The sequence below is a fragment of the Gossypium hirsutum genome, chromosome D06, assembly GCF_007990345.1.
Source record: "Gossypium hirsutum isolate 1008001.06 chromosome D06, Gossypium_hirsutum_v2.1, whole genome shotgun sequence".
NCBI classification, from domain to species: Eukaryota; Viridiplantae; Streptophyta; class Magnoliopsida; order Malvales; family Malvaceae; genus Gossypium; species Gossypium hirsutum.
The window spans coordinates 12,621,072-12,636,878 of NC_053442.1; the positions used below are offsets into that span (position 1 = coordinate 12,621,072).

The 15,807-nt window shown below is 30.5% G+C and overlaps 2 protein-coding genes across 4 annotated transcripts; one reads left to right on the top strand and one right to left on the bottom strand.

The window, feature by feature from the left end:
- Positions 1-6,316: 6,316 nt before the first annotated feature.
- On the bottom strand, positions 6,317-8,313 carry LOC107901146 (inositol oxygenase 2). The gene is made up of 10 exons (XM_016827028.2): positions 8,164-8,313; positions 7,857-8,074; positions 7,563-7,767; positions 7,417-7,476; positions 7,268-7,320; positions 7,056-7,178; positions 6,894-6,963; positions 6,743-6,821; positions 6,592-6,673; positions 6,317-6,509 (listed from the first exon to the last, which is right to left on the bottom strand). The coding sequence occupies exons 1-10, from the start codon at positions 8,192-8,194 to the stop codon at positions 6,483-6,485; spliced, it is 948 nt and encodes a 315-aa protein (XP_016682517.2). The 5' UTR covers positions 8,195-8,313; the 3' UTR covers positions 6,317-6,482.
- Positions 8,314-11,073: 2,760 nt separating this feature from the next.
- Positions 11,074-13,935, top strand: LOC107901145 (uncharacterized). Of its 3 annotated transcripts, XM_041095711.1 has the most exons (5): positions 11,074-11,532; positions 11,621-11,661; positions 11,754-11,822; positions 13,326-13,426; positions 13,692-13,935. In XM_041095711.1, the coding sequence occupies exons 2-5, from the start codon at positions 11,656-11,658 to the stop codon at positions 13,864-13,866; spliced, it is 351 nt and encodes a 116-aa protein (XP_040951645.1). In that variant the 5' UTR covers positions 11,074-11,532; positions 11,621-11,655; the 3' UTR covers positions 13,867-13,935. The 3 variants fall into 3 exon arrangements, 2 of the variants coding, with proteins under 2 accessions (XP_040951645.1, XP_016682516.2); XR_005914743.1 differs by lacking the exon at positions 11,074-11,532 and having other exon boundaries at positions 11,615-11,661; positions 12,244-13,426; XM_016827027.2 differs by lacking the exons at positions 11,074-11,532; positions 11,621-11,661; positions 11,754-11,822 and adding an exon at positions 11,829-12,393.
- Positions 13,936-15,807: the final 1,872 nt, after the last annotated feature.

A 15,807-nucleotide genomic window follows, 5' to 3' on the forward strand; every position in this document is an offset into this window, starting at 1 on the left:
AACACTGCCTAGTGGTAGCAAATCAACATTGCAGACACTGAAACACTGCCTAGCGGTAAAGGATGTTTGGCTCGAGTTGAGCTTTGTGCGGGATTCACTTAATCACAACCAAAGCTTTTAACAATGGATCTTTCAGGGAGTTCTTTACTCAATTAAGTAATGCTCCCTTATCTTCCTTGTTACAATATGGACGATTTAGGGAAGTAGAAATAGAGAGACCCCTAAAGGTGTTTAAAGTTGTTCATCAAAATAGATTTGGTTTATAAAGGAGTACCTTGAAACTTATAAAGTTGAGTTGGAAAGGGATGTTTCTGCAAAAGCTACTATACACCATCACTTGGTACTATCATAAACTTCGATGGTCAAAGCGAATCTCGAAGGAGATTTTAATAGTACTTTCGATAAAGGTGGAGTGGGTTCAACAGCCATAATGGTGATTTCTTGATAACCAGTGCTTCCAAAGTGTTGAATGTATGTGATACTTTCATTGTTGAAGCATTTGCATTTCTGGAAGTGATTTGATTGGTGGCGGATATAGGTTACAGACACACAGACATGCTCTTTTTTAAATAGAGGCATTGGCAACCATTAGGAAGCTTACAAGCTAGATAACTGATCTATTTTGGATAAGAGCCATTGTTGTTGATATACACCAAGATTTTGCTACTTTTTGCTAATATTGTGAGTTATGCCATACAGGTCAAAATGGAAATGACGTTGCACATATCTTAGCCATGCAACTTATCTTTAGTGAATCAATGCCTTTGGTTAGATGAACCTTCCATTGTTGTTTCAATTGTTAGAGTTGTGTAAACCAAATTCCTGTTAAAAAAAGTGACAATATAGAGGGATCTGTAGAGGCGAAGGCCAAGGGCCGAAGTGGAATCTGTATATAAATACACTTCTTCTCCTTGATATTGATTTGAATAAGGCGTTTGAATCTTACTGCATTGCTTCTATTAGACTTTGATTAGAATAAAGTTTTTAAGCCTATAAATAAACGTAGCCATCTATTCTCTTGTATTATTCGAATTAAACAGTTAGTGAATTTTTCTTTTCCTCTGCATGTGGTTTTTTCGAAAGGGTTTTCACGTAAAATTGGTGTGTTCTATTTTTGTCTCTTTTTTTACGATTCATTATCATTATCAACGTTCGGTTTTCACATCAACTTTAGTTAGATTATGATAAAGAACTATGCATTGTACATTATTTCAATAATAAAATGTATTGTACATCATTAAGTTGCAATGAATGCATTTTGATGTTTTATTTTTAAAAAACTAAAAAACATAAATAAAAAACATGTGGTCCTAATTATATAGATTGAATTTTTGCTTTTCATTATCAGTGTACATGATAATAATCAATTTCAAATATAGTACAAAAATATATTAAAATTATGCATATGTAACACCCTAACTCTTATTTGTCATCGAAACAGGGTTACGGAGCATTATCGGAATAAACAAATCAAATACAAACATTTCATATTATTTAACATTCATGTCAGATATTATTTATAAAGTCCCTTATATGAGCCATCGAGGCTCAAAACATACATTAGAAACAAGTCGAGACTAAACTGGGTACTTAGAGAATTTTTCGTGAAATTTTAAAATTTTTCCTTGGTGCAAGGGGGTCACACGCCCGTGTGAGCATTCGAAATAGGGCACACAGCCATGTTCCAGCCTATGTCCGTACCCGTGTAACTCTCTGACTTGGGTCACACGCCCGTGTGCTAAGCCGTGTTTAGTTGCAAGGGTCACACGACCAAGCCACACACCTGTGTGCCAGGCAGTGTAAAAAATCCTGAGTATTCTGTTTAGAATTTTAAAGATGCAGGGGAAACACGGCCAAAACACACGCCCATGTGCTAGGTCGTGTGTCACACACGGCTGAGATACATGCCCGTGCCTCTGTCCGTGTGGACAAAATAAGGTCATTTCCAAGCCTTATTTCCACCCAATTTATCTTCCACCTACATAAATATTTTAACACATTCACAAGCCAATCCAGGACATTTAAACCAAGCCAAAATCAAGTCTTATGCATGACATATCACCTCATAAATCCTTATATCCAAACTTACCTATTTAACCAAAAATACATATAAATATACTTATAAAGTTTACTATCATTCAACCACACTAAACACTCATATCAAACATGACATTATCTCATATGCATACTTCCAAAACACATTCATCACAAGCCATTCCAATGGCTAATTACAACAAAAACATTTATATGCCAACATTGGCTATGTAAACCTATACATGCCATTATAACTGAAATTAATTTACTATTTATACATAGATGAGCTGATGGATAGTGTGATGATATATCCACCAAGCTTCCAACCCCACGAGCTTCTAGAATCCTATAAAAAAGAGGAAATAAAAAAGAGTAATCATTTAATGCTTAGTAAGTTCGTATAACAGGAAATAAACTTACCATTCATTTACATTTAAGGTAAGCAAGTAAACATACTCAAACCAATTTGGCCAATTGCCTAGCACATATCCTCATCAAGCATGTTAGTCATGTAATTCACTTAAATACCAAGAAACATGAATGAGCTCATCAATATTCAATTTCCACATACATGTATTTATCACTTTAAGTATCCATGAACATGTACATATTATATCATTGTATTTCAAGTATTTCTCATAGTAATTCATCTTGAATTCATATCATCTCAAATTGGAACTTTACCCGTTGAATCATTTAAAATATCAATGGATACACGGGTAGTAAACACGAAGTGTACGAATCTGTAATCCGTCAATTCATATCCGGGAGTGCTCATTAGAGCACATAATCGAGAAGCACTCTCTCGAGCCATATAACTGGAAGCTCATGTGAGCCATGTAATGGGAAGCTTATTCGGGCTGTATAACAAGAAGCTCATGCGAGCCATAATTGGGAAGCTCATGCGAGGCAATAAAGGGTAGCTCTGAAGAGCCATTAATGGGAAGCTCTGGATAGCTATATATCAGGAAGTTCAAGTGAGCCATAACGGGAAGCTCACAAAGAGCCTTTAATCGGGAAGCTCACAAAGAGCCATATAACGGGACGCTCATAAGAGCTGTAGTGTGTCTACAACAAATGCAGAATCACAATCAATCGGGATGCTCCGAAGAGCTATTAACGGGAAGCTCGCAAGAACCATATAACGGGAAGCTCGAGAGGGCCAAATATCGGGATGCTCTTTTGAGCTATGGTGTGTCCGCAACAAATGCAGGACCACAACCAATTAGGGAACCCTATATCAATCGAATTTCATTTGCTCAAATGGGACTTCATATTTATCGAGCATTGTCGGATATGTTATCAATTTCATATATATAACATTTATACAATTCACATATTTAAAATTTAATTCAAACATATAAATATACATAATTTAGTTACACGAGCTTACCTCGACAATGTTCGTGTATACAAAATCTACTAATCTGTTACTTTGTCTTTTCCTCGATCCAATTTTGTATTTAGTCTATTCGAATCTATACGAGTAAATTTAACTCAATTTAATACAATTCATATTCAATTCAATTCAATTCAATTCACATATTAGGTAAAATTACCATTTTTCCCCAATACTTTCATTTAATTACGATTTCATCCCTAGGCTCGGAAAATGAAATTCATGCAACTTAATCCTTATTCCAAGCCTAACTAATTTTTACATGTAACATTTGCAGCCCATGTAATTCATAAAATTTAGAATTTTTTCGTAAATTTTACATCTTTACAATTTAGTCCCAAAATAACAATTTCATCAAAATTCACTTTACAAAAGTTGTTTATCTATCAACGACCTTTCATTTTCTACCATAAATTTCATAATTCATGCATATTCATCCATGGCAAAACCCTAGTACTTTGATAACTTTACAACTTAATCCCCGAGATAGCTAGATTAAGCTATTACAATCTCGGAAACATAAAAATCATTAAAAACGGGACAAGAATGCTTACCCAATTAAGCCAAATAAGCTTGCTTGAGTTCTCTTCTCTTAGCTAGGGTTTCCATCAAAAATTTGGGAAAGATGATTGAAAATATTATATTTTCATTATTTAATTACTTATCATCTTTTATTATTTTTACTTTCCAATTTAGTCATTTTCTTTTCTTAAATTTCCATGGATGAATCATCATACTTATCTACTAACTCTTCTTAATGGTCTATTTGCCATATAAGAACCTCAAATTTTGAATTTCATAGCTATTTTTTCCTTTTAGCTACTATAATTCAACTTTTACATTTTATGTAATTTGGTCCTTTTCTCAATTAAACATGAAATTGGTAAATTTTTTCTTAACGAAATTTCTATACGATATTCCTATCATAATGCAGATCATGAAATAATATTAAAATAATTTTTTACGGACTCGAATTTGTGGTCCCGAAATCACTATTCCGATTTCACTGAAAACGAGCTGTTACAGCATATATGTGAGAAGATTAAAGCACAACGAAACTTTTTAAAATTATGTGAATAAAATATGGAAATAAAAAAATATATAGTTATGGAAGATTTGGAAAATAAGAGGAGATTTGAATTATATAAGCGAAACCATAACAAATACAAGCATAATAAATAGAAGCAAATTAAAAAAAAACTAATGAAAAATATAAAAGCAATCAAATAAAATTATGGAACAGCTGATAAACATTGAAAGCTAACTCTAATTTATCAAAATCAATATTTTTATAGTTTTATCGGTAAATATTGATTGCATTGATAAGATACATTTCATCCTCAAAGAGAGAAAACATGTTCGATTTTGATACGATCTTATTGGGGCCAACCACAAACCCTGAATTGAATAGTAAAATCAATATATGAAAATATAAAAAAATCTTTGGACAAACTACATCATTAGTCACTAAACTATAGGTAAATTTTTGTTTTGGTTACTTAACTAAAATAAGTTACAATTTGATCGCTAACGTTTTAGAAATTGTCAATTTGACCCTAATTATATATAAAATGATAAAAAAATTGAAATTCTTTTTAAAAATTTAGAAAATTCTAAATATTAAAAATAGATAAAAATTTCAAAAATAAATAAATTGAGAGAGAATGAGTGAATTTTTCTTAAACCCTACAATTTTTCTCTCTTTATTATCTTTATACAGATATTCACTACTCAATCTTTAAATAGAAAAATAAAAACACTAAACAAAATAATTTTTACCTCTCCCACTGTTATAAGAAAAGAAAAAATTTAGAATATAATTTAATTTTACAATTTGGGTTTAGAAAAATAATTTAAATGAAATGAAAATTTGAATTGAGTCTGAAAAAGAAGATTTTGTTTTATATTTTGTATTTTGGGCTAAAAAATGAAATCAGAGTTGATTTCACAAGCCTTTGTAATATCAATCATGGATGTTCTTCAAGGGCATAGAACTCGACTTGAAGATATTACTAATTTGGTTTCAAGAAACACTAGGATGCATGTAACATTAATCTAACTTTTTTTTGTTATGTTTTTAATTTGTTATTAGATTTTATTGAATGATAATTTTGTTTATGTCCCATAAATATTAGTTCTTCAACAACAACATATTCGAGATTTTATCTAAATGTAGCACCCCACATTCGACACATTATATTGCCAATGCAACTCAGGCTAACTCAATACATTTCCACTACTTTAACTTGTAAACATCATACATTTCAAATAAATCATCATTACCATTCATGTAAATGTATTATAGACGTAAAATATCTTTAATTATCAAATTTGAATGGTATGTCTCGAGACAATTGACCTTTATGTCTCAATACTAGTAAAAATTTTATATAGAATTTTCTATTTTCTATTTTCTAAATAATTTTGAGTTTTTATATAAAATTAGGGTTAAAGTGACAAAATATAAAAATAAGGACAAAAATTGTTATTATACCAACTAAAAACTGTCACTGGGTGATAAAAAAATAAATTTGAGAATGATCAAATTGTAACTTTTATTTGGTTAAATGACCAAAATGAAAATTTAACCATAATTTAATGACTAGTGATATGATTTAAAATTAGAAATTAAAGTAAAGTGAGAGTGATTCAAGTTATTTATAGAAGAAAGCGAAATAAATGTATAATTAATTCATGACATAGAAGAATTTGAAATTTAGTAAGAATAATAAATATTTAAAAATGAATCAATTTAATAATTTGTGCAAAATAAAATGATTCTTTTTAACTGTATAAGAAATTATTTTTTAAATCATTCTTAATTGGGAGAAATTACGCGAGTAATTAGTATGGTGAGAACCCAAATAAAATTAATAGAGATTATTTTTGGAAATAATGATGGAACAATATTTATTTTATCTCCATTATGTATACAAAAGGAGGAAAGAATTTTCAATTTATCTTTTACATAATAATTAGATCAATTATAGTAAACATAGAAAATGAAGAGCACCAAGCCGCCGTTTATTTCTTTCATTCCTTTAACCTATCACCACTTGAGCTTTGCCGGAAAATACTGAGACAACAACATTATATGTAAATTTCAGAGATAACAAATAATTTACAACTACAATTTATTCAATAAATAATTTACTCACTTTTTCAATAAGCGAAAGATAATATGGCTTCACTTTTTCAACGTCCACAGCCACCTTGCTCTTGCTGTACAGGTCATACTTGCTGTGAAATTATAATTATTAAATATAGGTTTTCATAAAATATATAGGTTAAAACAAAATTGAAACTCACTTGAATATTCTAAGCCACTTCAGATTCTCCTTATCCTCATCATTAACAAACTGCATGTAGGCTTCCTCCTTATGTAAAGCTTCATAATTATGATTGAAATATAATTTAGATTATAGAATAAATTGCATATTAAATAAAACGATATACTTACGATAAAGTGAATGATATCGGATAATGAACAGCCCTGCTGAAGGTAGAGTAGTTCCATTTTCCTTGGCTACCTGCAAAACCATTCATTATTTGTTTTTTTATAATTAGGAGAGGGAATTAAATTTGCTTAATTGGATTGTATTATTATTGTAAGAAAACGTACCAAATACATGTAATCATCATGCCCCCATGAAATTGTAACATTCTCAAGGCCACAGCCATCCCAGTAAATTCCATTCTTAGTGTTATAAGAGGGATTGTTGTAATCTGGGTTTTCCTTGAAATACTGAAAAAAAAAAAACAAGATTTATTTTATTTTTAGTTGATTGTTTATATCTTAATAACTTTTTTTTTAATTTATGACATACTTCTTACCTTGTGATGAATATTGGCCTCATCAAAAGCACACCCAAGCGGAAATGTGTCGCCTACAAATATTGACATTAATACACAAAAGAAAGAGAGAACAAAGCCATCATAATTTTATAAATTATTTTGCTTGATTATAAATAATATAAACTCACCAACAACAGCCCATTGTGGAAGCCCTCCAAATTTAGGTAGAAGAAGAACCTTCCCAAGATCTAGCATATCCACAAAACATTTTATATTTTTTTTCTGTAGAAATTTCAAGTACAATGCAATATGATAAAAAAATATAATGATATACCATGAATGAGGGCAGTCAAATGCAGCCAATCTTCATTAGGATAATCTTTTCTAATAGCTTCAGCCGACTGCAAGAGGTGCTGAATTTGAGGTTCATCCAGGTCAGGGTCACTGTCATCCACCACCTCATTCAGCAATTCACAGCATTCCCATATGCTCATTTCCATTCTATTCAGCTTCGAATATTCTTCCCTCATCTTTTGCACCTGCATGCATTATTCAAATTTCCCCATCAAACAAATCTGCCCATTCACTTGGTAGTGTAATATATCTATGTTTAGGTCTTTTGGCTTACAAAGTCGTATGTCTGGTTAACATGTTGCTGCTTGTAGAATTCCTCCACGCTCTTTTGCCTTTCACTTTCTGCATTGTAATCCCTAAAGGAGTTGCCAAATGAATTGATCTCTGGTGCCAAAAATCCTTCTCCTGACAAAGATTTCGGCACTGGGAATCCACCATCCAACACCAATTCCTTACTTTCATCCACATGATTCTGGCAGTCTGATTGAGACACTGTTACATTAAAAAGAAGAACAAAAAAGTGAATGCAATCACTGGTTGTTTTCTCAAAAAAAAAAAAAAACAATGAATGGTATTGGTACCTAGCTCAGGCTTCTCCATAAGTATCGTCATTTTCCTCCCAAGAAAATACTGTCCGAAAACCCAAAAAAGAACCAATAGAAAGAGCTCAAGTTGTTGTGGTTGGTGATGTTGCAAAGCAGGGGTGGTTTTTATAGTAAAATTGGAAAAGCCCTTCCTTGTCAATTGGAATGTTTTATGTCCTCAACTGAAAATCTTTTTTATGCTCAAAATAAGGAGAAGTCCTTCCTTGTCAATTGGAGTGTTTTATGTCCTCAATTGAAAACTTTTTTATGCTCAAAATCAGAGAAAAGAAAGTCCTTCCTTGTCAATTGGAATGTTTTATGTCCTCAACTGAAAAAATAAATCTCCACTTTCTTTCCTCCTCTCCAGCTATTTTAACTTTATCCCAAAAAAAAAAACGTTGACAATAATCCAAAAGGACTCACTCTCTTTCAGTGAGCGTGAACCTCACTTTCCAACCGTTTTATTCCACGTGTACAATACTGTATTACGCGGTTTTTATTCAACTTTGAAATGTCTGGCTTTGGTCCGATAAGATCACACGTAAACCGGCTCAAAATCTTATCTAAAAAAATGTTTTCTTTCTTTAGACTTTAATAATACATTTGGTAATTAACTTATTATTATTTTAATATTTTAAAGCTTAAATTTAGCGGTTAGGATGGGAAGTTGTAAGGTAATAAGAATGAGAACGTGGTTACCTTAAGATTACTCCAATAACATTAAAGGGAAAAAAAGAATGGAATTAGGAACCTGACTCAGCACTACGTGGATAACGCATCTTATAATAAGTAGGGTCAAACTGACGCAGCATCTAGTCATGCCCAACGAGTTTATTTGACCTTTTTTTATTTGAGGTGCGAAAATCGGAGTGGTTTTAAATCAACGGTTGAGCTGTGTTTATGGATGCATTCATCACACCCTTTCCTTTTTATCAATAAAATTAAAAATACATGTGATAGAAAATATATGATCGACGATTCAGATTAAGCCACGTCATCAACCGACAAAACATCACTCGGATTGAGCAACATGGTCAGACAGGATGCAATCAGAGATCTTTCGCTTGCTAATTTTATTATTTCCGCCGCCCGCCGTGCTTCCCCACTATAATATTTTCCAAATAAATTAATCAATATTTACAAAATTAAAATATATTTAATTTCTAATTTAAATAGAATTTACGCATAATAAATATATATATTTGGCAACGACGGTCGCTGATGTGCCGTCGCTTTGACTAATAAACAAGCTAGTTGGTGCTTTAGGAAAAGTGAGAAGATATTTAATGCAAATGCGAGATGAACCTATGACAAAGCGTGGGATTGCTCTTTTTAAAATCCATTGAAAACGACCATTTACTGTTTTATGAAATATTGGAATAAGGATAAACATAATAAAATTTACTAAATATTAATTTTATTCTTGAAAATAAATTACATAAACAGGATTTTATGTTACTCAGGCGACATGGGTGAAAAAATTATATAAGAAATACTTTTATTAAAAAGTAATATAAAACAATAATTGATGTTTTAGTTATAATTGTAAAATAAAATAGTGATGTTTTGAGTTCAAATCTCATAATAATTAAATTTTTATTGATTTATTATATATAAAGCCGTCGTAAAAATATTATTTAATTTGTATATGAGAGGATAATTTAACAATTTCATAATTAAGTAACTGAGTTGATGTCATTGGTCAAACTTAATCTAAATTAAATTTTGTCACATCCATGATGTGAGTAAAAAAAACATATTTTATATGAGGTAATAACAAACTTATATTTTAATATTATTCAACACATGTCCGATATTGGATTTGTATTTTTAATTCTACTTATATTTAAGTAGATGAATTTTGAAAACTCAATAATTAAATAGCTGTGGTTGAAACTTAAAAGTCAATTGTTTCGATTATATGATGATTGGTGAGCTTGTTCCCCACTAAAAATATATCTTACGTACTAAAGAAATTTATTATCCATGTGTCGCTTTAGCATGTTTAACATTCCTGTTTTCCCCTGCATCACTTGATTTGGTCATGTGTTGTAAAAATGGATCCCTTTCTCCTGGAAATACGCGGTGGAGTGAGTTGTGACTCGGAATACAGTATAGAGCGCACTAATCAGTAGGATGTTAATTGGAACTGGTAAACTTCATTGATTATATCTTAAATTTTTAATACATGTAATTTAATTTCGTCTTTTTTAATTTTAAAATTTCAGTCCTCATCAAACAATAACAATTAAATTCATTAACTTTTGTTATTTTTAAAATTTAATATAGTAAACATATTTTCATATGTGCAATGTCAAATCAGTTTCTTATTTTCACATATTATTTATTGAAAATCCATTTAATAGATTAGCAATTGTCATTTGCATTAAAATTGAAAATTCAAAATTCGAGGAGTATATGAACTGTATCAACAACTGTACATGTAGTACAAGATTAATAATTAAATTTAATTGATGTTGTTTGGATCAATACTAAAATTCCACAATTTGAAAAGTATAAAGAATAAAATTGATCAAATTAAAGTAAGCTTTTGTAAGATACATAAACTAATAACAAAAATTAACCAATTAAAAAAAATATATCTTATACAAACTTAAGAGGATGTAGAACATCATTGAACTTGCGACCCGTTTTTGAATGGGATTTGGGCATGTTTGAATATTTTTAAATTTTATATTGTTTATTTATTCATTTACTTAAGAGTTTGATTTTATAAAACTTATAAAATTGAATATTTAAATAATATTTACAGCATGTTTGGTTCAATGTAATAGCATAGTTATTACAACCCTATTCCGTGGGCCCACCCTAAACACATGTTTAGTTTAATGGAATGCCCTAATACGGGCTTATTCCATTACAGTTGTATGCAGTAAAATTGCCTAATTTCTATTCTGTTTCCTCACCATCGAATACTGATTCGGTGTTTAAGGAGACCATCACCACAAAAACTCTCCCCACTTTGCCCTCTCCCATTTTCTCACCTGAAACGCTCCCCACTTTCTCCCTCTGTTCCTTCCATATTCCTCTTTTCCAATTTTTCTGCCTCTTTTTTCTGCTTTCTTTTTCTTTCTCTCAATAGAGTTTTTCTTTTCCTCTCTTCCATTTCTTGTTTTTGATCTATAAAATTTCATCTATTGCTGGAAAGAGCAAGAGGGTTCTTAGAGGGGGAATTGAAATCTAAATCGAAAACTAAAAATGTTGAGGGTAAAATGAGTGATAAACTGGGCACGAGCTTCGATTTCAAATTGTCAATACCTCCTAAGTCATGACCCAAAGATTTCCCCTTCACCTCCTCAACATTTCGCTTCAAAATCATCCATTCGCTTCGTCGATATTTACAAGGCAATTCCTCCATCTCCCCCTTTTTAACTCTAAAATATTTGATTTTTTAAGTTATAGTTCTTTCTTACTTTTTTTCTTGTGTGTGCAGCTTGCAAGCAAGGAACAAGTCGAGAAAGAACGAGCATGACTGTAAGTTTAAGCTTTGTTTCTTTATTGAAATTTTGTTAGGTGCTCTTTTTTCCATGAAATTTAATATAAATAATTGTTTTAATTTAATTTAGGGCAGTGCTGATGAATTGAATAGAGGATATTTTGGTGATATGTCTGAGCTAAAACAACGCGGTGGTAAGGTATTAACTGAAATGGCTCATGTATGTTATAATTTTGTTTTCTTCATTACATGCCATAATTTAGTTGCAAAATATTGTGAGGCTTTTGTCCTTAGATGATGATTTATTCTGATATTTTCTTCTCTCCTGTTAAATTTTACCATGTCGAAGAGATAGCTGTTTGTATGTTTTGAATGCATTCTGTTTATCTTTACATGATTCTAACAAAATAATAACACGTACACACGAAGAGACGCACATCAGAGTGCAATTTTCGTATTCCAGTTTCTACTTTTTGTTGTAGATCATTTGATCAGGCGTGTAAATGTTTAGGCTTATAGCTTGTTTTTATTTCTAATGCATGAATTTCTCAGAAGTTTTATGTACATTGTGGCACTTTTTTTCTATATGGTTGTGTGCTTCATCTTTTCCTTTCTTACAGGGGATGAGCGATCTGCTATCTTCAATTTTGTTTGTGATGAAGGATGAGTCAGAATCATTTTGGTGTTTTGTGGCACTAATAGAATGCTTTGGGCCCAATTTTAATCGTGATTAAAACGGCATGCATTTTCAGCTTTTTGCATTATCTAAGGTCTCTCTCTCTTTCACAGACGCACACTCACACACACAAACATGCTTAAGTGATGGATTTATTATGGTTTATGTCAAAATGACCAAGACCTTTTTCCTTGTTCTAAACTTTGGGATATGACTGTTTAATGGTAATCTCATGCTTTATATAACTTCCAACAACCTTCTGCCCCTGTTGTCCTTTTTGGCATGGGGTTAAATTTTCTCCTCATCTATTGTAGAAAAGGGCAATAGTGTTTATGTTCAGAATTCTAGACCATAAGTTTCTGTATAATTAAGACCGTTTAACTTTGTAAGTGTGTCAGTTGGTCAGAGAATTCTGGCAATTGTTTTGAAGACTTCTTTAATTATTAAAATTTTTTATTCTTCTTCATCTTGTGCGGCTCCTTGAAATTTCAGCCTTTGCGTTGGTGTAAAGTTAAAAAGCAATAGTAGTATTGATATGATATGGATCCAGTTTGAGTTTGTAAAGCTTCAAACTCTAAATCAGAGTTTGTGGTGCGGCTTTTTGGGAGACTTCCATATAATGATATAGCTTGCCTCAGAACTTTTGTTTTATTGTGAAAGATTACATGTTTTGATGAGAATAGAGCATCATATTTCCCATTCTTTTCTTGAGTTAACAACTACGATATAGAAACTGGTATAATATGACCACTTTTGGTTTCATCAGTCCTTAAATAGAAGTCATCAAAGTAACGTTTCTTCTTGGAAATCTTTGGACGTCATTTGTATTCCTGGGAAGGAAACAACATAAAGTAGTTTATAACCAGCTAACCCACTTCTCCCTTGGCCATAAACAGCATAAAGAAGATTAAATGGTATCATGACACTATATTTTCTGACAAAGAATTTATAAATGGCTAAACCAAGTAAATAAATATCATGAACAGAGATTTGGTCTCTGATTTTGAACTGTACTACTTTTTTCAGCTGGTGGTGTTGCTAAATAGACCTCTGCACAGATATTTCGAGCAGAATGACTGCTTGAATTATTTCTTTTGTTTCCGTTGGATTCTGATACAGTTTAAAAGGTCAGGCTCTTGGACTTGATAGTTCCTTACATTTCCTTCCTTGCCAACATTCATTTTAGGCTACATTTTCCTTTAATAATGCGTTGCACATATTTCCTGCTCTCACATTCCTGTTTTCAATCGTACCAGTTGAAATGGCTCATGTAAAGTAGAATAGTATCCTTATGCTAGTGTCAGTTTTATTTCAACTTCACTTTCTTCTATTCTAGTTTTATGTCAGACTTAAGTTATATGCCTATCAATATCCCATTGATATTCCTTGCAGATACTTTTGGCTTGCCTGGAGTAGCTTAGTTCTTACACTAAAAGCCTGTTGGCTCAACAAGATGAACAAGTTCACAGTTTTGAGAGACCTCAATTTTGTTGCAAAAACCTTGGTGTTGAGTTTTTCAAAGGTACTCTTGTGGTATAATAATCTTACCATTACTGATGATGTGTAGAGTTGAATGAATTTTGTATTATTTTATTCAACAATTAGAATAAATTGTATTTATCTCTTCGATATTGAACCGGTTGGCAAAGCTGTTGAGGGAGTATTGTTACAAAGCATTGGGATTTGGTGGACAAAGTAACTAAGCAGATAAATTGGCAATTCCAGGGAAACTTCAATTACCAAATCTTGAGCCTTTTAGGGTTATATCATTTGGTATAATTTGTTTAATCATTTCCTTTAAAGCAATCATTAATGCAAAACTTTCTCATTAACGTCACCTTATAATGCAGATAAACAAACATTTTTTGTTTCTTTTGGTTGAAAAAAGAAAAATAAAAAGATGCTATTTTTCTTTTGGATGCTTTGTGACTTTTTCTTCTATTTGTAATAAAAATTGTGTTTAATACAATTAATTAATTTTAGATTATAACACAGGTAAAAAGTTTTATATAAAAATTATGTAAATAACAAATGAAACTTTAGTTGAAATCATAAAATTGAGATAATTTGAGAAGCAATGCATTCAAATAATAGTGTACTATTTTAAAATATAGTAAATAAATTTTTTAAATGTTTTAATATAATTAAATATAAAAATAAAAAACATTTTAGTATAATTTAATATAAAAAATAATTATATTAAGAATTGTTATGAAATTATATTTAATAATAATTATATTAAAATATGATTAAATTATTTATTTTTATTTTTATTTTTATTAAATTATATTTAATAATAATCTTATTAAAATTTAATATTCATATCTAAAAAAATTCTGCTAAAGGTATTATAGTCATTTTAGTTTTTTTCTTTATGCTATTACATATCTATTCCATTCAACCAAACACAATAATACTATTACAGTTCCATTCCATTACATTCAACCAAACAATTGAATTACTTATTACAACCCTATTCCATTACAGCTCTATTCCATTACAGCCCTATTCCATTCCAGTGAACCAAACGTGCCCTTAGAGTTTTTAAATTCTTTATTTATTAAATAGAATTCAAGTAGATTAAATTGTTAGTGTTGAATTTTGTAATATTTTCCTAGGAGTTTGTATTTCTTTTAAACATTATTCTGTAATTGCATATGTAAAGAAAGTTTGGCGACTCAAATTAGAGATAAATGAATAAAATTACCCTTTTCCTTGGTGAAAATACTGTTGTTGTTGTTTTTTTTTTTGTGAGATGCAAAATGAGTTTTTTGATGAATAAAATTATCCTTTTCCTTAATGAAAATATTGTTTTTTATTTGTGAGATGTAAAGAGCGTTTTGAGAGTTTTGAGTGTTTGGGCTCTTTTTCTTCGTTTGCAATTTGCTACTTTCAAGCCTTCTGGAGTTGTAAATTTTACAACCTTCAAATCCCAATCATCGTGTTTTTAGGAGTCCTTCTTTCTAGGGGTTTTGTAGGAGATTTGTCCGATTATTGGACTTTTTAATCACAAGTTGATTAAATGTTCCATATGATAAAATATCTCTTTCATTTATTTAACAAGTTATCAAGGAATCATGGGTTTTCGTATCAATATCAAAATATGAATAAAAGATAAGCTAACCAAACCAAATTTAATTAACTTGGTTGAATTATTGTCTATGTTATATATTAAGCCTCTAATTAAGTTGGTATCATGAGTCAACCGGATACCAATTCAATTTAAAAATAATTAAAATACCTTTCTATATATATACAATGTAAGATACATTATTATAAGGCTACTTTTGTCCTTTTAAATTATTTTTATATAAAATAAATAATTTACACATAATGAAATTTTAACCTAAGACAATGAATTTTAAACCTTTAATTTTATCATTTTAGCAAAAACTTCATTTAATTTTTATGTAAATTTTTAATAAATATATTTATTATATATTTTTTCTCTTTTTATTTTTTTTTCTCAAATCAAGTTACTTAATGCGAAAATTCTCACAGCAAAAGT